Source organism: Malania oleifera, chromosome 3 (assembly GCF_029873635.1).
Source record: "Malania oleifera isolate guangnan ecotype guangnan chromosome 3, ASM2987363v1, whole genome shotgun sequence".
NCBI lineage: Eukaryota > Viridiplantae > Streptophyta > Magnoliopsida > Santalales > Ximeniaceae > Malania > Malania oleifera.
This window is the reverse complement of record NC_080419.1, coordinates 61,991,589-62,014,313: the sequence shown is the minus strand read 5'-3', so window position 1 is coordinate 62,014,313 and position 22,725 is coordinate 61,991,589. Positions and strand designations below refer to the sequence as shown.

The following is a 22,725-nucleotide window of genomic DNA, read 5'->3' as shown; positions in this document are numbered from 1 at the left end:
ACAGCTTTCTGTTGCTGTTTCTGGTGCTTCTTTGTCTTGACACAGCAGGTTTCTGTCCATTTGATTCTCGGCACAGTAGGTTTCTTGGTTCAAGATTTATTTTTTAGTGCAGGAAGGTTGTTCTTGGTTCTCTCTGTTGCTGTTTCTGGTAGTTCTCTGTCCATGTGATTCTCGGCACAGCAGGTTTTTTGGTTCAAGATTTATATTTTAGTGCAGGCAGGTTGTTCTTGGTTTTCTTTGTACATGCGTTGATTTATTTTTTGGGCTTCTAGATTTTCTGGTGGTCTTTTTCTTTCGGCAGTCTGCTTTTTTGGGCTTCTCGATTTTCTCCTTTATTTAGCATGGACTTCACACCTGTGTGTGCCAAGTTTATGGGCAACAATTATTCTACATGGGCTTTTCACTTTGAACTTTTCTTGAAGGGAAAAGTTCTTTAGGGTCATATTGATGGCACGGATTGTGCACCCAATCCTGATAAATCCAAGGAGTCAGCGGCTTGTCCTTCATGGGTTGTGCTTGGTGCCAAGGATTCAGCGGCTTGTCCTTCATGGGTTGTGCTTGATGCTCAGATTATGTCTTGGCTTCTTGGCTCGGTTGAGCCACATATTGTCCCCAACTTGCGACCTTATCGCACCTCTCAATCCATGTGGACTTATTTAAAAATAGTATATTATTAAGATAACGGTGCCGGTCGTTTTCAATTAGAGCATGCGATTGCCATGTTTCAACATGACAATCGTTCCATCTAAGACTATTATTCAGGGTTTCTGACTCTTTGGAACGAGTATTATGATCTGGTTACTACAGATGTTCTTGTTGCCTCTCTTCACATTATTCAACGTCTTCACGAGACTAGTCGTTGTGATCAGTTTCTTATGAAACTCCGCCCCGAGTATGAATCTGTTCGCTCGTCTCTGTTGAATCGCTCTCCTGTTTCTTCTCTTGATGTTTGTTTTGGTGAGTTACCTCGTGAAGAACAACAGCTTAGTACTCAAGTTACTCTGGCACAATCTTATGGTATTTCAGGGTCTGTCCCTGTGGCTTATGCTGCTTAATGACGAGGACTGTCTGCGCATTCTAGCACCTTGCAGTGTTTTGCTGCAAATAATTTGGGCATATCGCAGCTAATTGTTCCAAGAAATTATGTTCTTATTGCAAGAAGAAGGGTCACATTATCAAAGACTACTATATCCGCCTGCAGAATCGTCACAGATTCTGGTGGTGAATATGTGTGTACTGAGTTTCAGACATTTTTGGCTTCTAAAAGTATTATTCATCAACGTTCATGTCTCGCTACTCCCCAACAGAATGGAGTATCCGAACGGAAAAATCGTCATCTCCTAGATGTGGTATCTACTCTCTTGCTGGAATCCTCTGTTCCATCCTTGTTCTGCGTTGAGGCTCTGAAAACTGTTAGTCATTTGATTAATCGTTTACATTCTTAAGTCCTACTCATGGAGTCTCCGTATTTCCGCTTATTTGTTAAGCAACCTAGTTACGATAACCTCGTACCTTTGGTTGTGTCTGTTTTGTTCATTTACCTCTTCATGAGCGACATAAATTATATGCTCAATCTGTTCGATGCACATTCTTGGGATATAATGTGTGTCAAAACGAATTTGTTTGCTATGATCCTTCATTACATCGTACACGCATTTCTAGCAATGTTATTTTCTTTGAAAATCAACATTTCTTTCTTGTGTCCTCTTTACCCTCCTCTTCTACTGTGATTCTCCCCTCCTTTGAGGAGTAGTTCTCGGATCCTCATCAAGTCAGTTAAACCAAGTATTGTGTATATGTGACTCTCCCGCCCATAGTCTCTTTCGGTAGCTCATCCAATATCTGATCCTACCATGCTCCAGATTTAGTCAATTGCAGCACTTCCAGAGCCTTTGGTACGTCGCTCTTCTCGAGTATCTGTACCCTCGGATAGGTATGGGTTTCCCTCTTCAAGTTTTAGCAATTCTATTTTAGCTTTTATTGCTGTATTGTCCAAATTAGATATTCCCGCATCCTACTCACATGCTGCCAAGCATGATTGTTGGCGACACGCTACGTAGGAAGAAATTGCTGCTCTAAAGGCCAATCACACCTAGGACATTGAGCCTTGTCCTCCCACCATTGTTCCTTTGGGTTGTAAATGGGTTTACTCAGTCAATGTCCGATCTGATGGAAGTTTGGATCACTGCAAAGCTCGCCTTGTTACACTTGGGAATAATCAGGAATATGGTGTCAATTATGAAGATACCTTTGCTCCTGTGGCTAAGATGACTACTGTTCGTACGATTCTGGCTATTGTTGCTTCCAGTGATTGGCCACTACATCAAATGGATGTCAAGAATGCTTTTCTTCATGGGGATCTTAAAGAGTGTATTTATATGAAGCCACCCCAGGCTTGTTTCCCTCTCCGACTTCACATGTGTGTAAGCTTCGTCGCTCTCTTTATGGTCTCAAACAAGCTTCGAGGGTCTGGTTTGATAAATTCCACACCACTTTATTACGATTTTCATTCAAGAAGAGCAACTATGACACTTCTTTGTTTCTTTGAAAATCAGACATGGGTATTATTGTTTTTTTGGTTTATGTTGATGATATTGTGATTGCTGGTTCCGATTCTGCTTTACTTGCTCAACTCAAGACTCATCTCTCAGAGTCCTTTCATATGAAAGATCTTGGGTCTCTCACATATTTTCTTGGTCTTGGGGTGAATCGTAGTCCCTTTGGTATTTCACTCAATTAACATAAGTATACTAGTGGCTTGGTTGCCACAGCTGGCCTTCAGAAGGGTACTTCTGTTGATACTCCCATGGAATTAAATGTCAAGCTTCGCAAAGAGGAGTATGTACTTGCTGATCCCAGTTTATATCGAAAGTTGGTGGGTGGTCTTGTATATCTCACCATTACTAGACTAGACATTTCTTTTGCTCTACAACAAGTCAGCCAATATCTTCAGACTCCTCGTCATCATCATTTGGCTGCTTTCCGTAGGATCATACGCTATGTACAGGGCATTTTTGCCTGTGGTTTATTCTTCCCTGTAGGCAATTCTACTTGCCTTCCTACTTATAGCGATGATGATTAGGCTGGTTGTGCAGATGCACGTCTCTCCATCATTGGTTGGTGTGTGTTCTTAGGTGATGCATTGATCTCTTGGAAGAGTAAGAAGCAAGATTGAGTTTCTAAGTCATCGATGGAATCTGAATATCGGGCGATGTCCGAAATTAGTAATAACTTCCCAAGAGGTGGGGGGGTGAATTGGATTCTTTTTAATTTTAATATTTTTTTTAAGCTTTGCTTGTGACACCAAGAAAAAACACAATGAATAACTAATAATCACACTTAAAAATACTGAAATTTAAATTCACAAGTCAATCAATTAAACTTAAACAATTCAACCACTCAAGCAAAAATCTTAGTACTTTTATCAATTTCCCTGTAGATGCTCACAACCTTCTTTAGATAACCTCTTCGTATGCACTTCTCTTGATTAAGATTTTCTCAGATTAACCAACATACTCCCTTTTGGGTTTCCGCAAACGGTTAATCAAAACGTACTTTCTAAATATCAAGAGTCTTTGTTTCTTTCTCTCTTTAGAACCTGCAACCTGCACTTTAAATCACACAACAACAGCTTGTACTAAAAATAGAAAGTAAAGAAGAGAGAAAGAGACAAAGTTTTTACGAGGTTCGGCTTCAACATAGCCTACGTCCTCGCCTTTGGCAAAACACCAAAGGGTTCCACTATAGTAGTTCCGTTACCTGGTGGAACAACGCCTGTTTACAATCACTCCTTGGCCAAGGCTAGAGCCCGCCTTCTCCAAACAATATACCCTTGTTTGGTCAATGATCCAACAGCCTGGAATCGTCCAAAATCTACAAGAGAAATATCAAGAAGCTGGTGTACAAGAGATGCTCACACAAAGAGCAGGTTAGTACAAATTGAAACTATGTACTTCAAAAGATAAATATCAAGAAAGAAATACACTTTTGAAGCTTAACAAGGATTTCACCAAATTCCTTTTCTCCAGATGAGAAATCAGTAATCTTTCTTCAGGAATTGATGAGCAAGAATATCAGAATCACAGCACTTTTAGCTTGCAAGAGATTGATCAAGGTGAGACTTTGAGAGCAAGAAAGCTTGAGAGATTTTCAATGCTTGGTGTAATTTTGATTTACAAAAACCATGTATTTATAGGCTTTCAAACAAGTTTCCTTATTGCAAAAGTTTCCTTAGAGAGTTTCCCAAGTTGTTAGAAAATTTGGAGCTCAAAACGGATATTTTTAAAAAATTAGATTTTAAAAAATTTGCTCGTTGAACAGTGTTCAGATGTCTGAAGAGTCGAAGTCAGTCATCTGAAGTTCCTAAAACCCCTTAAAAAAATGAACTGGACACAAGATCAGATGTCTGAAGAGTGGGTTCAGATGTCTGAAGTGTCGGGTTCATATGTCTGAAGTTTCGAGTTCAGACGTCTGAACAGCTATTGCCTGTTTCTGTTTTGTTCCAGAAAATCTTCAGACGTCTGCACTTATTCTTTAGACGTCTGAAGTAATTCTTCAGATATCTGAACATGAAGTTCAGCCATCTGAAGTTACCACTTCAGCCATCTGAACTTAAAAGTTCAATCATCTGAACAACCAAGAAGCTGTTTTAGAAAATATTTTTCATTGAAAATGATTTGCTCTCTTATTCTGATTTTTACAAGACTTGTTTCAATAATCGTAAATAGGTCTTTAGGTCCTCATAATCTCTTGGAAGAGCTTCAAAACATATTTCAAACAATATTTAACTTTGAAATACTTACAATATGTTTCCTAAGACTTTATATGCCATGCTTGAGATCATTCTCATTCTTTGCTCTTGAAGTTCTTTGTATATTTGCTTGAGCTGGCTTTATCTGCAAATGCCTTAGTTTCTCTCTTGATCATTTGTTAGTTTATCTTCCTTGATGACCCACACTTGATCTATATTTCCTGAAACACAAAAACTCAACCTTTCCAAGTTAAATTGTCCTTTGTTTGTTATCACCAAAACTAATTGAAAGACCTTGTTTAGGCCAACAATGTCTCTTGCTTGTTCTGAAATTATTTGGCTTCGAGGTTTGCTTGCTGAGCTAAATTTTTCTAAGACCGATCCTTAAACTCTACATGCTGATAATACAAGTGCTATCTAGATCACAGCCAATCCTGTCTATCATGAGCACACGAAGCATATTGAAGTCGATTGTCACTCCATCCGTGAAGCATTTGAAGCTCGTGTTATCACTCTTCCACATAATTACACTGAATTACAATTTGCGGATCTCTTCACCATGGCTCTCACTCATCATCGACATTGCTTCCTAAGTAGCAAATTGATGCTTGTTGATCAACCCGCATCAATTTGAGGGGGGCTGTCAACGGAACAGCAAACAGCAAAGCAAAAGATTTCTTTCCTTAATTCAGCCCACAATTATTTCCTTATTTATCAATTCATTATTTTGTACAGTTAGCATGTATTTAGTTTACATGTTTAGGGTTTGACAGATTATAGTTGACATGTATAGGCTTGAATCATGCTAGAACTTATTTACTTTCCATGTATAGCATTCTTGTAATGTCTATATATAATATACAGAACTCAAGGCCAAATGATTCGACCATTCACACAATACTTTGACAAGTTCCACAGATGGTTATTGAGCTTGCACATTTGGATTATGGGAGAGAATTTTTATTTTCCTCTTAGTAGAGCACCTATGAGGAGGAGTGAGTTAGTTATTGTTTCTAGCATGAAAAGGGATAGGAGTAGGCTTAAAATAACTTGGAATGAGGTAGTGAGAAAGGATTTAAAAGCCCTAAGTCTAATAGAGGAAAATGTTCTCGATCAGGTGAATTGGAGAAAAAGAATTATGTAGCTGACCGCACCTAGTGGGACTTAAGGCTTCTTGTTATTGTTGTTGTTCTTGTTATGTTATAGTTTTTGTTGTTATCTATGCTAGACTTTAGAAAAATCTGATATTAGGTACTGATGTTTATGTCAGGGTGCCATTTTGTTTCTTTTGATTTTATGTTATATAGCATATCTACCCAAGGAAAACAAGAAGGAAATATATAGCATATCACATGAGAGGGACATGCTAATTAATTATTATATCATATTATATTTATATATATTATATATGAACAATATTAAAATTTTATAACATTCTGTGTTAAATAAATCCAATATAAATAGTAAATACATATGCTTCTTCCAAATTCATTTTTTATTTTTTCAACATTTTCAATATATTACTTCTTTAATAATAAATAATGATAATTTATTATAATTCTTTATTCATAAAACAATGTGCCATCATATCTCTAAAGCATGCTATAAAGTGTGAGAGGAGTGTCCAAAGTGTGTATCTAAGAAGTGTAAAGTGTTTGACATTGAAAATACTCTTTAAAAATTGTGGACCCTTTTCTGAAGTGTTCCATACATGTTAGAAGAATGTTTGATGAGTTTGGGTAAGGAATATGGACATGACATGAACGCAACAACCTCATAGCAGTGCCATATTGTGGTTTTAATCTTACATTTCTTATTTTAGAAATATTTTTAGTTTTATCAGATTAGAATGAGTTGTTAACGGAGATAATTCAGGCAATTAGGCTGTAAATAATGCTGATTAGGCTGTAAATAATGCTGAAAATCTGGCAGCATTTAAGTGCTCAAAATCAGGCAACAAGTATGTAAATCTCTTCTATATAATGAAAGCAAACCTGATGGTAAGGGCATTCAAACAAAATTAACATGGTATCAGAGCCCCTCTTCTGATTCCGATGTTTTGGTCTTAATCACTGGGGTGCGATTCTCATCGCCTTTTTTTATTTTTTATTTTTATTTCTCTCAGTTTCAGCAAGTTCTTTCTAGTTTTTTGTGCGTGTCGGCCTTCTCTGTGGCGTCCACTTTGGTGGTTTTGAGTTTTGTTTGGGGCTGTTGGAATTTGTTTTTTTTTTTTTTTTTTTAAAGTTGCGCACGCTGTCCTTCGTTGCGGGTTACTCATCTCGGTGTTGTTCTCGTGGTGGTTGCACATCTTTGTGACTTGTCGCTTTGGTGTCAAATCTATTGGTTGTAAATGGGTGTGCTCAGTCAAGTTTCGGTCTGATGGGTCACTTTCCCAGATATAAGGCCCGTCTCGTGGCTCTTGGGAACCGACAGGAGTATGGTATTGATTATGAAGAGACCTTTGCACCTGTTGCCAAAATGACTACTGTGTGGATTATCCTTGCACTTGCTGCGTTGCAGGGCTGGTCTCTCTGGCAGATGGATGTGAATAATGCTTTTCTACATGGGGGTTTGAAGGAATGAATCTATGTGTCTCCACCTTTTGGCATGTTTGCTACACCTTCCTCAGAGGTTTGTCGGCTACGCCGATCCTTGTATGGACTGAAACAGCCTCCGCGTGCATGGTTTGATAAATTTCGCTCTACCTTGCTTGCTTTTCATTTTACTTAGAGTCAATTTGTTTCCTCTCTTTTTCTTCGCAAGACTTTTGGAGGAATTGTATTGCTTCTGGTATATGTTGATGACATTGTAATTACTGGCTTTGATACTGAGTTCATTAAGCAATTACAACAGCATCTCAAAGCCTCTTTTCACATGAAAGATCTTGGTCTCCTGCAGTACTTTCTTGGCCTTGAGGTGCAGCTTACTCCGACTAGCATGTTGTTACACTAACACAAATACATGAAAGAAGTGATTTCATTGGCTGGTCTCCAATCAGGTAATTCTGTTCTTACTCCCTTGGAGGTAAATCTTAAGCTTTGTCAAGAGGAAGGTGAGTTTCTATCATATCCATCGTTGTATCGGCAGCTTGTTGGGAATTTGAACTACTTAACAATTACTCATCCTGATATTTCTTTTGCTGTGCAGCAAGTCAGTCAATTTATGTAGGCTCCCCGACATCTTCATTTAGCCGCTGTCTGCCGCATTATCCGATATCTGAAGCGCACCTCTACACGCGGGTTGTTCTTTCCTAAGGAATCTTCCTTACAGTTGGTGGGGTATAGTGATGCTGATTGGGTCGGATGTGCGGATACTCGTCGCTCTGTTACTGGCTGGTGCATGTTCTTAGGCCATGCTCTCATTTCTTGGAGGCAAGACAGAGTTTCCAAGTCCTCCACTGAGTCTAAGTATTGTGCTATGTCTTCTGCATGCTCTGAGATCACATGGCTTCGTGGGTTATTGGGTGAACTTGGTTTTTCTCAGCTTCATTCGACTCCTCTTCATGCTGATAATACCAGTGCTATTCAGATCGCCACTAATGCTGTCTGCCATGAGCGTACGAAACATATTGAAGTCGATTGCCATTCCATACGTGAATCCTTTGACAAACGAGTGATTACTCTTCCTCACATTTCCACCGAACGTCAAACTGTAGACATATTCACTAAAGCTTTTTCTCGGCACCGGCATCAGTTCTTGGTTGACAAATTGATGCTTCTTGGTTTACCAACATCAATTTGAGGGGGGATGTTAATGGAGATAATTCAGGCAATTAGGTTATAAATAATGCTGATTAGGCTGTAAATAATGCTGAAAATTAGGCAAATAGGCTGTAAATAATGTTGATTAGGCTGTAAATAATGCTGAAAATCAGGCAACAACTATGTAAATCTCTTCTATATAATGAAAGCAAACCTGATGGAAAGGGCATTCAGACCAAAATTAACATAAGTGTCTTAATGTGTTTCTAGGTGTTGCTAGGCTTTTTTAATGCCTACAAATAGGATGCTTTGTAGAAAAAATGTTGGCGGGAACTTGGATGTGATTGAAATTTAGGTTTGGGTGAAAGACCTTCACTCTTTGTATATGTGTATTGTATGTATGCATATTTATGCTAATATTCCTGGAAGATATCATTTTCTTGAAGAGCAATAGCCGTTGCTACATTAGCTTTTCCATCAAAATCGTACATTCTGTGGGACAAAATTTTGGCATCCTACATATTTTTTTGGTTGTTAGCAATAATTAGAACTGGAAAATCAATGAGGAATATCACAGTAATATGACGTTCACAAAAGTTTCTTATTGGGAAAAATGTTTGTCACACTTATTCTGAAGTTAATGGAGGAAATTCATCCGTAGACACATACTCTTCCCTCTTTTTTCACTCTCATCCCCATGGCTGAGCATAATCTCAACAGAAATCTTTTGATCTGAGGCTGGAAAGAACGAGATTAGGAGAATTTGCGGTATTTATTGAGAAGAATATGACAGGGAGTCATTGGACAAGGTGCCTTTGTTGGTAGCAAAATGGATTTTTAAAGCTTGTGCTTGATGTGATCTTGACTGAATAGTTTCCTTTGAAGTAGAAGATTTGGCCATTTTGATTTTTTAGTGACAATACTGGCATGTATTGGTAGATTTTTTCAAGTGGGAATCAAGTCAAACAGTAAGGATTGTTTAATCTTCTTGCCTGCTGGTTTGAAAGGAAGTAATTGGAGATTACTTGTGGAAGATTTACGGGGCTTGGTAGGTTGGGGTGATTCAAATGACTCTGATTTCAATGGGGACTGAGTCTTAGAGAATAATACAGTCAAGCATCAGTGAGTGAGGCTATGAAAGGAGGAATTGAATTGGATTCACTTGTTTGTGGGTGGTGGTGTGTGAAATGTGGCAGGTGTGGATCTTTTGGTGATGGGAAAAGTTTTCCTGGTATAGTAGGTGGTTGGTTTTCAGAGTTTGGCCAGTGGTAGGAGCTGGAAGTTCTGCTCTGGTTGTGGGGAGGAAGTTTTTTTATTCTGATGTGGTGGAGAGGTTGAATCAAGAAGCTACCAGCATAGTAAGGAACGAAGTGCAGAGGGAGAAAAATGTTGAGGGAGCAATTGCAGTTGCTGGTTATACTCTTAACGACAATTAGGTGTTTTGCAGTATTTAAGGCAGAAGCAAACCACACCAAATGGTGCGGAAAGCAAGCATCTCTTAGTACTTCTTGAAAGGTTTATATTTTTTAAAAGCCAATGCTGGCTGGTTTTGAGATGCCCAAAAATTTTGAGGAAAAATGACTTAATCAGAAGATGCATAATATTATAATTTTAAAGAGAAATGATGATAATAACTTTTCTCTTATGGACAACCTAATTGATTTGAGGGATGGATTAAGGGAGAAGGTTAGTGGGGGTGATCTATCGATGCCGAATAAAAAAATGGGGCAATGATTTTGATGAGGATAGTGATTTCGATAACTTTGCAGGTGATGGTCTTCAATGTTACTTGATGAATTTTGTGAGTAATATTGGTATGATTTGGATTCTTTAGCAGTTGTGGAAGAAGTGTGGATGCTGGCCATTTGTGGGGTTTTTTCTGTTTTGATGGAACAGAGTGCCCGTGTTTCTACTGGGAAGGGGCTAGCTTTATCTTTTCTTTGGGACTTGTTTGGGAATATGGCTTCTCTTTGGGTTTTCAAAATAGGGTGCTTTAAGCGAACATGTTTTTTGGTTGTCCAGTGGGACTGGAAGGCCTTATAATCTTGATTGTGTTTTTATTTATTTATTAATTAATTTTTTGGATTTTGTTTTATTATAGTTGGATTTCTTATCCTTCTGTATTACATGCCTATTTACTCTAATAACTTCTTTTCTTTTTCAATCCAAACAAGAAAAGCAAGATTTGGATTCCTCAGATTTAGTGAGTGACATTTCCTACTTGTTAGTGACTCTTTTATAAGGTCTGGAGAGTGTTCCCATGGGTAAGGAACTGCAGGCAACTGATGTCAAAAGCGATGATATTTTGCACTCTCCTGCCTCTCCTAGGAAGGAGTGAGTGCGAAGGATATTGAAGCCAATAACTGCTGGATAAGATAGGTTTGTGGTTGTCTCCTTCTGGAGGACAAGATGTGAAGTGGATGGTCTAAGGAGCAAGATGGAAAAAGGTCAATGTAAGCTAGCTAATTTAAAGTGTTTCTCTAAATTATGATGGAATGGGGTCTTTTAATTTAGTTGTGATAGGTTTTTTCTTTCATTGTTTTCATTTTTTCTGTAATTTTCTATTTTTCTTTTGAAGACTACTTAACATTTAGATTTTAATTATCTCTCATCTCTCTCTCTCTCTCTCTTTTTTTCTCTCTCTCGATAGAATGTTCAGAGCAAGATGAAAAAATGTCAATGTAAGCTAGCTAATTTAAAGTGTTTCTCTAAAGTCTAAATTATGATGGAATGGGGCCTTTTAATTTAGTTGTGATAGGTTTTTTCTTTCTTTGTTTTCATTTTTTTTGTAATTTTCTGTTTCTTTTGAAGACTACTTATCCTTTAGACTTTAATACATTCTGTGTGTGTGTGTGTGTGTGTGTGTGTGTCTCTCTCTCTCTCTCTCGATAGAATTCTTGGAGCAAGATGAAAAAATGTCAATTAAGCTAGCTAATTTAAAGTTTTTCTGTAAATTATGATGGAATGAAGCATTTTGATTTTGTTGTGATTGGTTTTTTTCTTTCTTTGTTTTCATTTTTTTTTTTTTGTATTTTTCTGTTTTTCTTTTGAAGACTACTTATCCTTTAGACTTCAATTCTTTCTTCTCATTCTCAATAAATTTCTTTTGCTCTAAAAAAGGTTGGTGGCACTTTGGAGAAATGCAATTTGGGTTTTAGTGAAAGATCTTTGCTCTTTATCCCTTCCCCTTCCTCTCTCTCTCTCTCTCTCTCTCTCTCTCTCTCTCTCTCTCTCTCTTTCTCTCTCTCTTGACAAGATGTTCGAAAGTGTGATATGTGGCCCCTTCCCTAATATTCTAATAGAATGGTTTGAATTGTCCTCTCTTTTGGGAAGGTCTTTCATTATATAGGCAAGACTGCCAGTTATACAAGGAAACTTTAATTTGGACATGTTAATTACACAGAGTGATCTTAGGAAGCTATATATGGTAAGCCAGCTAATTTACATAGAGTGATTTTAGGAAGCTATACATGGTAAGCTAAATCTCCTCTCCTATATATGCAAGTATATACAACCTAGATTAATAGCTATTAACGAGGCATAATTTATGGCCTTCTATTGACATCCTCCCTCAAATTGATGCGGGTTATCCATAAGCATCAATTTGTTTGTAAGAAAATTATGCTGTTGCTGTGTGAGGGCCTTGGTGAAAATATCTGCCACTTGAAGATTGCTAGACACATGAGGAAGAGAGATAGTCTGAGCTTCAAACGCCTCAAGGATGAAGTGGCAGTCAACCTCAATGTGTTTAATGTGTTCATGCAAGATGGGATTGACTAAAATGTGAATGACACTAGTATTATCCGCATGAAGAGAAGTAGGACCACTTGGAGAGAAGCCAAGTTCAGCCAATAGCCCTCAAAGCCAATGTATGTCAGTGCAAGCTTGGGACATGGCCCTATATTCGGACTCAGTAGAGGACTTTGAAACACGGGCCTGTTTCTTGCTTTTCCAAGAAGTAAGAGCCGGACCAAGAAACATACACCACCCCGTAGTAGAAAGTCGAGTGTCACTGCACTCGGCATAATCAGCATCTCTATATGCTACAAGATCAAGTGAAGTACCAGAAGGATAGGAAAGTCCCCAAAAAGCTGTGCCATGGACATAGCGAATGATTTGTCGAACTATAGCCATATGAAGGTGTCGAGGAGAAGCCATGGACTGACTAACCTGTTGGACTGCCTAAGAAATATCAGGTCTAGTAATTTTAAGATAGACTAAGCTGCCAACCAGCGTACGATAGGCTACAGGGTCTGATAACAAGTCACCCTCTTCTTTGTGCAGCTTGAGATTAAGTTCTATGGGAGTATCAAGAGGGGTAGAGTCCTGGAGACCAGCAGCAGCCTCCAAATCTTGGGCATACTTGTGTTGTGACAGAAAGATACCATGTGAACCAGCAGTAATTCTAGACCAAGAAAATACGTAAGAGATCCCAGATCCTTCATGTGAAAAGAGTCCTGTAAATACTGCTTTAATTGGGAGATCAGAACCGAATCAGTACCCATGATGATTATGTCGTCAACATACACCAAGAGAATGACAACACCAATCTCAGTTTTGCGAAGAAAAAAAGATGCATCATACTTGCTTTTGTGAAAAGCAAACTTGAGTAGGGTAGAAGTAAATTTCTCATACCATGCACGGGGGCTTGTTTGAGACCATACAAGGAGCGACGCAACTTGCACACTACCGAAGTAGGGGTGGAAAGTAAGCTTGCAGGAGGACACATATAAACAGCATCCTTGAGATCCCGTGAAGAAAGGCGTTCTTCACATCCATTTGGTGCAAACCCCAATTTTGAGAAGCGACAATAGCCAAAATTGTGCAGATGGTGGTCATTTTGGCTATTGGAGCAAAAGTTTCCTTGTTACTCCATGTTCTTGATTATTTCCAAGAGCTACTAAGCGGGCTTTATACTAGTCCAAACTACCATTAGACTTAACCTTAATAGAATAGACCCACTTACATGATTACATCCAAGTGGAGTCACACCTGCAGGACAATCCACCACTTCCCACGTCTTATTAGCCTCAAGAGCATATAGTTCCTCCTGCATGGCCTGCTGCCAGCATTTCTCTTTGACTACCTGTGAGTAACCAGTAGGAGTGGCGCAAAGGAGTAGATGGCAAGACAGGAGCAGAAGGGGGCAGCACTGGAGGTCTTCGCTGGTATACCATGCCTGGCTGGAACCTTTCAATATGAGTACTAGGAGCACTAAAAATGTCATCAAAAGAAGGCGAGACAACAATGGAAGACTCTGGTGAAGAAGACATAGGAAAGTGTTGTGCCGGGCACCCCACTTGTGCCAAACACCAATACTACAACTATTGCTATTGAATATATAAGAAACTAAAGCAATACAGAAACTAATAATAAAACAGTAAAAAGAACAAGACAAGAAATTAGCGAGGTTCGGTATAGAATTACCTATCTCCTCGGGCGCCGACGATCAATCCACTACTTCTTGACAAAGTACAACTTCGAGGTGTGTTTTACAAATGAAAAGTTGAGCTCTTTATATAGCTTCAACCTTAAGTCCAAAAAACACTTCTCTCCAATGTGGGACAAATAATACAAAAAATTCAAAATAACTTTTTATACTAATGTGGAACTATTCTACCAATGTGGGACAAAAAACAACAAGTCTCCACCTTGACGATAAATTCAACAAATTTTTCAGTAACCAATATTTTCTGGAGTTCCACATCATCGGCGCCTCCAAAAAATATTCAGACTTGCCGGATATTGATCAAGTCCAAACAATGTTTGAACTTGATTGTTGTCACAATTTTGGTCAACATATCTGCGGGATTTTCAATTGTAGTAATCTTCTGAAGAAGTATCTTGCCTCCATCAATAATATCCCACATAAAATGAAACCGAACGTCGATGTGCTTCGTTTGTGCATGATAGACTTGGTTCTTTGCCAAATGAATAGCACTTTGGCTATCACAGAACACAACAATGTGCTTTTGAACAACTCGCAAATTTTCAAGTAAACCTTGCAACCAAATAGCTTCCTCAACAGCCTCTGAAGCTGCCATGTACTCTACTTCTGTTGTAGACAAGGCAATGATAAACTGTAAGGTAGACCTCCAACTCACTGGACCATTAGTAAATGTAAAAACATATCCAGTAGTTGATCGACGTTTATCCTAATCACCTGCAAAATCAGAATCCACATATCCAACAACACGTTGATCAATAGTATTATTTTTCTCAAATACTATACCAACATCAATCGTATTCATAATATATCTCAAAATCCATTTCACAGCTTGCCAATGTCCTTTACCTGGATCATGCATATTCTGCTCACCATACTAACAGCTTGTGAAATATCAGGTCTAGTACAAACCATTGCATACATCAGACTACCAACAGCACTTGCATAAGGAACCTATGACATATACTTACGTTGCTCATCTGATTTAGGAGATAAAGCCGCACTAAGTTTGAAATGAGGAGCAAGAGGAGTGCTTAAGTTTTGATTGCTCTGACATACCAAAACTCTGTACTACCTTCTTCAAATACTGTTTCTGAGACAAACTAACTCTTCCTCTTATTCTGTCTCTGCGAATCTCCATGCCAAGTATCTTCTTTGCTTCACCAAGATCTTTCATCTCAAACTCTTGATTTAATTGACCTTCAACTTGTTGATTTCTTCCCTATTCTTTGAAGCTATCAACATATCATCAACATACATGAGTAAACATATAAAAAATCCATTTTGTAGTCTGCGAAAATAAACACAATGATCATGTTTATTTCTGATGTACTTCTGACCCATCATAAACTGATGAAATCGTTTGTACCACTATCTTAGAGACTGTTTAAACCATACAACGATTTACCCAGTTTACATACCCAATTTTCTTTTCCAGCAACCTGAAATCCATCTGGCTAAGTCCTATAGATTTCCTCTTCCAAATCACCATGTAAAAATGCAGTTTTTACATCGAGTTGAACTAGTTCAAGATCAAATTGTGCTACCAAAGCCAACAAAATTCGAATGGAAGAATGTTTAACAACTGGAGAAAATACCTCATTATAATCAATGCCTTCCTTCTGTATGTAGCCCTTAGCTACCAATCTAGCTTTGAAGCGAACATTATTTGCATCTTGAAATCCTTCTTTCTTTACATAAACCCATTTGCAACCAATTGCTTTCTTACCATTGGGTAGCTGGGCTAGCTCCCAAGTCTGATTCTGATGAAGAGACTGCATTTCTTCATCCATCGCTCTTTTCCACTTGTCTGATTCAGAGTTCCTCATTGCTTCTTTGAAAGTGTAAGGAACATTATCATCTACAATTGGAAGTGCATAGGCCACCATATCAGTATACTGAGTAGGTTTTCGAATTTCTCGTCTTGGCCTCTGAGAAACAATTGATTCTTGTTACTGTGAAGATTCTTGAATTGAAATCTCCTCTTCTTGTACACTATTCCCCACCGTAACTGGAGAGTTACCTTGTGTAGTCTCATTTCTCACTGGGTTTCCGAAAATTGTCTCAACCTCCATTTGTTGTTGAGTACCACTGGTCTTCTCTTCAACTTGTGACTCCTTGGGTATTGTTTTCTTCATTATCGCAAGTTCATCAAAAGTCACATCCCTGCTTAAAATCATTTTTTTCGTCTCTAGACACCAAAGACGGTATCCTTTGACTCCTGCACTTATCCCCAAGAATATTGCTTTCTTGGCTCTTGGATCCAACTTAGATTCTTTAACATAATAATAAGCCATAGTACCAAATACATGTAAAGAATCATAATCACTAGGAGGCTTTCCAGACCATACCTTATAGGGTGTTTTTCCTCTTATTGCAGACGATGGTAGACGATTGATGAGATGACACGCATATCCTCAGCCCAAAACCTTTTGTCTAACCCAGCGTTAGACAACATACATCAAACTTTCTCTAACAAAGTCTGATTCATGCGCTCTGCCATCCCATTCTGCTGTGGTGTATCTCGAACTGTGAAGTGTCAAGCAATACCTTCATCCCAACATACCTTCATAAACAGGTCACTTGTGTATTCACCACCATTATCTGATCTGAGCCGTTTAATCTTTCTGCCAGTTTGAGTTTCAACTAATTTTTTCCACTTAAGGAAAATATCACACACTTCATTTTTATGCTTCATAGAATGCACCCAAATTCTTTTGCAAAAATCATCAACAAGAGTGACAAAATAATGCATACCACCCAGCGAAGCCGTTTTTGTGGGCCCCCATACATCTGTATGGATGTAGTCTAAAATACCTTTAGTCTGGTGGATTGCTGTGCCAAATTTCACTCTAGTATGTTTTCTCAGAATGCAATGCTCACAAAATTCAAGTTTGCACACCTTTGCACCCTTTAACAAACCTCGCTTAGCTAATTGTTGCAAATATTTTTCTCCTACATGTGCTAATTGCATATGCCATAACCTGGTTGTATCTGAACTTGCATCTTTATCAGAAACAACAGCTGCTGAGCCAATAACTGTCCTAGCGCACTCGATTTAATCTTCAAGGTTCCATATTTTAAAGTGATAGTGAACCCTTTAGATTCTAAGGCACCAAATGAAATCAGATTCTTCTTTAGGCTTGGAACATACCTAACATCAGTCAAGGTTTTAATAATTTCCTCTTGACATTTCAACTGTATTAATCCTATTCTAGTTGTTTTACAAGTATTATCATTTCCCATAAAACAACTCCACCATTTAATTCTTCAAAATTAAAAAACCATTCCTTTTTGGGACACATGTGATAGGAACAACTAGAATCCAAAATCCACTCACCAAAATAATGTGACGAAGATGTTCCAACAAGAGAAAAATTTGACTCACTTCCATCATTATTAGCTATATTGGCATTAGAATGTGCTTTGCCCTCATTCTTCTGCTGTAATTTAGGGCAATTTTTCTTCCAATGCCCTCTCTCACGATAAACGGTGCATTCATCTTTAACAGGTCTCCCACGAGATTTACTCCTCCCATGAGATTTACTCTTTCTTCCAGGCATACGACTCTGAGAATGTCCCTTTATTGTTAGTGCTTCTGCTGTTTCCTTATGGACCCTCGGATCCTTCTTTCTGCATTCAGTACTAATCAATGCAGTACAAACAACATCATTAGTAACTTTATCTTTCCCATACAATAAAGTGGTGGTCAAATGTTCATACTCATCAGGGAGAGAATTTAGTAACAAATGGCTTTATCCTCATCTTTCACCTTTTTATCCAAATTTAACAAATCGGCCAAAATTTTATTGAAAACATTTATGTGGTCATTAATTGAAATACCTGGTTGATACTGGAAGCGAAACAATTTCTTTTTCCAAACTCTTGGTCATAAATGTATCTTTCAATGTCTTCCACAATTTCTTTGTAGATGTCTCCCTCATAACACAACATTTCTGATTTTTAAGGAGACACAGACGAATCGTACCACATGCCTGACGATTGGTCTTTTCCCAATCTCTGTCACCCATATCTACTGGTTTATCATCCAAAGCAATATCTAGTTCTTGTTGATACAAGATGTCCATCACCTCACATTGTCACATACCAAAATTATTGGTACCATCAAATTTTTCCACCTCAAACCGAGCATTAGCTATCATCTTCGATGATGATGTCGAAGCTGAAGGGGCTGGAGTTCGTGTGGACAACGTTTCTTCTACTGCTGCACTAGTTTCTGTCATCTTCTATATATTCAATAGCAACCAACAAAGCAAAAGGCCTAGGATGAATAGTACGTACGAACTATGTCAACTCTGTTTTATCCTATGAAATCCCACTTTGACCAGGCCGACCTCCAGGGAGCGACTGAGCCGCAATGGCCTTTGAGCACTCGCTTAGACAAGGTTTTTCTTCGGTATCAAACGTGGAATCAAGGATCCTAACAGAGGAACACCTCCGTATCGACACTATTCAACCTAGCTCTGATACCAATTGTTGTGTCGGGCACCCCACTTGTGCCAAATACTAATACTACAACTATTGCTATTGAATATATAAGAAACTAAAGTAATGCAGAAACTAATAGTAAAACAGTAAAAAGAACAAGAAAAGAAGTTAACGAGGTTCGGTATAGAATTACCTACGTCCTCGGGCGCTGATAATCAATCCACTACTTATTAACAAAGTACAACTTTGAGGTGCGTTTTACAAATGAAGAGTTGAGCTCTTTATATAGCTTCAACCTCAAGTCCAAAAAACACTTCTCTCCAATGTGGGACAAATAATACAAAAAATTCAAAACAACTTTTTATACTAATGTGGAACTATTCTACCAATGTGGGACAAAAAACAACAAAAAGAACCATTGATTTTAAAAAAAGAGCACATTCCTTGAAACACGAACTTGATTAGAGTTTGGATCATAGCATAAATAACCCTTTTGTGTGAAAGGGATGGATTGGGCAGAAAGCTTGTTTCTGTTCGGTGGGGGAAGATGCATAAAACATACACACCCAAAAATGTGAAGATTTGTATAGGTAGGATTGTGATGATAAAGCCTGAAATATGGCGACTTGAAATCCAAAGCTTGGGAAGGAAGTCTATTTATAAGAAAGGTTGCTATGGTAAGTGCTTCTACCTAAAACATAGGAGGAACCGAAGACTCAATGAGCATGGTCTGGATAACATCTAAAAGATGACGATTCTTTCGTTCAGCTACTCCATTTTGTTATGGAGTGTTTGTAAAAAAACGTTGAGAGATAATACCTTTAGATTGCAAGAAAGATTGGAACTCATGAGACATATATTCCCCACCCGAGTCGGACTTAAGGATTTTAAAAGCAGCTGAAAATTGAGTGTTGACAAGAGCTAAGAACAGTTTGAACATATGAAAAACTTTTGATTTGTGCTGCCAGAAATACACCCATGTATATCTGCTGTAGTCATCGGTAAATGTCACAAAATATTTGTGTTGGGCATGAGAAACAATAGGACTAATACCCCCAGACATCACTATGAATGATCTCAAAACTGTGGGTGGCTCTACTTCCTTCAGAAGGAAAGGGTAAATTCTTACTTTTTCCAAGTTTATAAGTTGTACAGTCAGGAAACATAGTGGAAGAGGAATGCTCTTTTTTATTCAATAGACTAGATTTCAACAAATAAGATAGAACCCTAGAATTAGGATGACCAAGGCCCTTATGCCAGACTTGATTTGACACTCTAGACTAAATTCTTACTTTTTCCAAGTTTATAAGTTGTACAGTCAGGAAACATAGTGGAAGAGGAATGCTCTTTTTTATTCAATAGACTAGATTTCAACAAATAAGATAGAACCCTAGAATTAGGATGACCAAGGCCCTTATGCCAGACTTGATTTGACACTCTAGACTTAATACAAAGTAAGAAAGTACAGAGAAAGAAGGTAAGCTTAGTGGAACAGGTAGTTGTAGAGAAAAGAGACATCCATGCTTAGGCCCCTTTGCTATCAATTGCCCTGACATCTAATCCTGCACAGCACAACCACCATGAGTAAAATGTACATCATAATTTTGATCCACAAGCTGACCAACAGGAACTAAATTCACAGAGAGATTAGGTGATACAAGAACATCCTTAAAGGAAGAAGATACATCACCAACTGCCACAATGGGTAGAGCACTACCATTGGCTGTTTGAATATGTGAAGAGCCACAAGATTCTCTGACATTACTTTAACCATGGAGAGAATTAGTCATCTGATTAGAAGCACCTGAGTCTAAGATCCAAGAAGGAGATGAAGAACCAGTACCTTGAAGACCCAATGCTGAAAATGCACTCACAATCATTTCTTGCACCTTTTCTCAAGTTAGAAAAGGTGCTGGAGGCTGTAAAGCAACATCAGAAGTTGCAGCAGTAGCAGCAGGCATAGCTGGCTGTAAGTCACCAGTAACAACAGCATGATAGACCTTGTTGGAGCATGAAGTACGAATTGTACAATCCTTAATAATGTGCCCTGGCTGCTTGCAGTAATTACAAAATTTCTGAGGACAGTTAGGTGCAATATGGCCATATTTCTTGCAACTATAGCACTGTGTGGTGCTCATGTCACGACCCTTCCCCTTGCCATGAGCAGCATAGGCAACTGAGACAGTATTAGAAGCAACACAACACTGCTCCATAATATTCTGAGTATTGAGGCGTTGTTCCTCACGCAAGATTTCTCCAAAACAGGCCTCCAAAGTCGGAACAGTATCTCTATTTACTAGAGAGGCACGAATAGATTCAAAGTCAGGCTTCAATTTCATTAGAAATTGGCCTCTTTGGCTGGTTTTGTGTACGTGTTGTACTGTCGCCAATCCTGCCTCCAATCCTTCTGCAGAGACCGTGGTTGTAACAAGGTCGGAATAATCATTCTCACAAAATCAGAAAACTTGAGTAGTAGTCTTGAACTGATAGATCACTTTGAGTATAGTTTAGCAATGGCCAATTCAAGCTGGAAGCGCCTAGCATTGTTGTCTTGGTTATAGACTTGCTTGAGATAAATCCACATAGCCTTTGCAGACCTATGAGGATGCAGAGAAAGAATCAGATGTGGCTCCATAGAACCAAGAATCCAGGACATGATTAGATTATCTTTGGCATCCCAAGCTGCCTTGTCGGCCACAGACCTTTCCGCAGTAGAACCCCCTTTGCTGCTGCCATCTATGTGTCCCCACAGCTCTTTACCCTTGAGAGTCTCCAATTGAAACTCCCAAGCAGCATAATTTTTGCTAGTGAATCTGACACAAACATTATCTGACTTCTCCATAAGCACTGAGGCTACGACTGAGAAAACTAGGACTGAGATTTCGTAGAGAATGGCTCTGATACCATAACAGAATGGTTCGAATTGTCCTCTCTTTTGAGGTGGTCTGTCATTATATAGGCAAGACTGCCAGTTATACAAGGAAAACATAAATCTGTACATGTTAATTACACAGAGTGATCTTAGGAAGCTATATATGGTAGGCCAGCTAATTTACATAGAGTGATTTTAGGAAGCTATACATGGTAATCTAAATCTCCTCTCCTATTTATGAAAGTATATACAACCTAGATTAATAGCTATTAACAAGGCATAATTTATGACCTTCGATTGACATCTCTTTCATATTGCCATTATTTTTATTTCTCCTTCTTTTCATCCTCCTCCTATTCTCCCCTAATCTTTGTTTCTTTTCTATTCCTTTCTTTCCTTTTTGTAAGCTGCTCAATTTCTTACTTTGAAAGCCCCTATCTCTCACTATTCTCCTTTTCCTTTTCCTTTTCTTTCTTCTTCTTCTCTCTCTCTCTCTCTCTCTCTCTCTCTCTCTCTCTCTCTCTCTCTCTCTTTATATATATATTTATATATTTGTATATATGTTTGTGCATTTAATATTCTATGAAAAAGAACCCTATTGGAGGCTATATTACATGTAGTTGACTTTGTAAAGTTTATAGAGATGAATTTCTCTCTAAAGGGGAACCAAGTGCACAAAGCTCCTGACAAAGCAGGGTCTTGGCGGGGTAGATGCATGTAGCCTTACACCCTTACCATGACTCCTAGGTCACAGTAGATCAACATCATTGTTGGACTATGGCCCTCCCTTCTGATGAAAATTCCTTTTGTGGTGCATAAATCTTGAACATGCTATATGTGTATGCAATCTGCATTTCTTCATATGTTTAGAACTCTTATCTCTTATGATATTCTCTCATGGCAAGGTATCTCCAAAAGCTTGTGGTCATACACGTGGTGGGAAAGTCGTGTCTAGAGAGGAAGCAGTGATGCGGATAAAAGCTGCTATTGATGCTCGGAGAGAATGTGGCTCTGACATTGTTATTGTGGCACGGACTGATTCTCGTCAAGCAATTTCTTTGGATGAAGCACTTTGGAGATCACAAGCATTTGCTGATGCCGGAGCTGATGTTCTTTTCATTGATGCACTTGCTTCGAAGGAAGAGATGAAGGCATTTTGTGAAGTTTCTCCTCTTGTTCCCAAATTGGTATGTTTATTCTCTCTTTGCCCTTGATAATATTATGAAGCAATGGGTGTCAATGTTCTATGAAGAATGTGGTATAAGCGAAAAAATATTTTGAATTGTCCATTTATTTGTTTATAATATTTCATGATTATGAAAATTTGCTTGATCTGTACTTGAACCTGAGTTGTAAAGAGTTGGGATGGACAGTGTTCCTTGTCAGGCTTCTTGTCTGTTTGCTTGATTATGTGTGTGCTCACATTTTTTTCTGTTTTGTTTGTTCATTTTTTATTTTCTCAGTATTTTATCTCCAATATTTGAACATAATTTTGTTTAAGCTGTGC

At 38.4% G+C, this 22,725-nt stretch overlaps 1 protein-coding gene across 3 annotated transcripts in view; it reads left to right on the top strand.

Moving 5' to 3' along the window:
* Positions 1 to 22,725, top strand: part of LOC131152288 (uncharacterized) — a 105,002-nt gene that overhangs the window by 4,707 nt on the left and 77,570 nt on the right. For all 3 annotated transcript variants that reach the window (XM_058104101.1, XM_058104100.1, XM_058104102.1), the window contains one exon: positions 22,124 to 22,405. In XM_058104101.1, the coding sequence (XP_057960084.1) occupies positions 22,124 to 22,405 (282 nt within the window). The remainder of the gene's footprint in view (positions 1 to 22,123; positions 22,406 to 22,725) is intronic.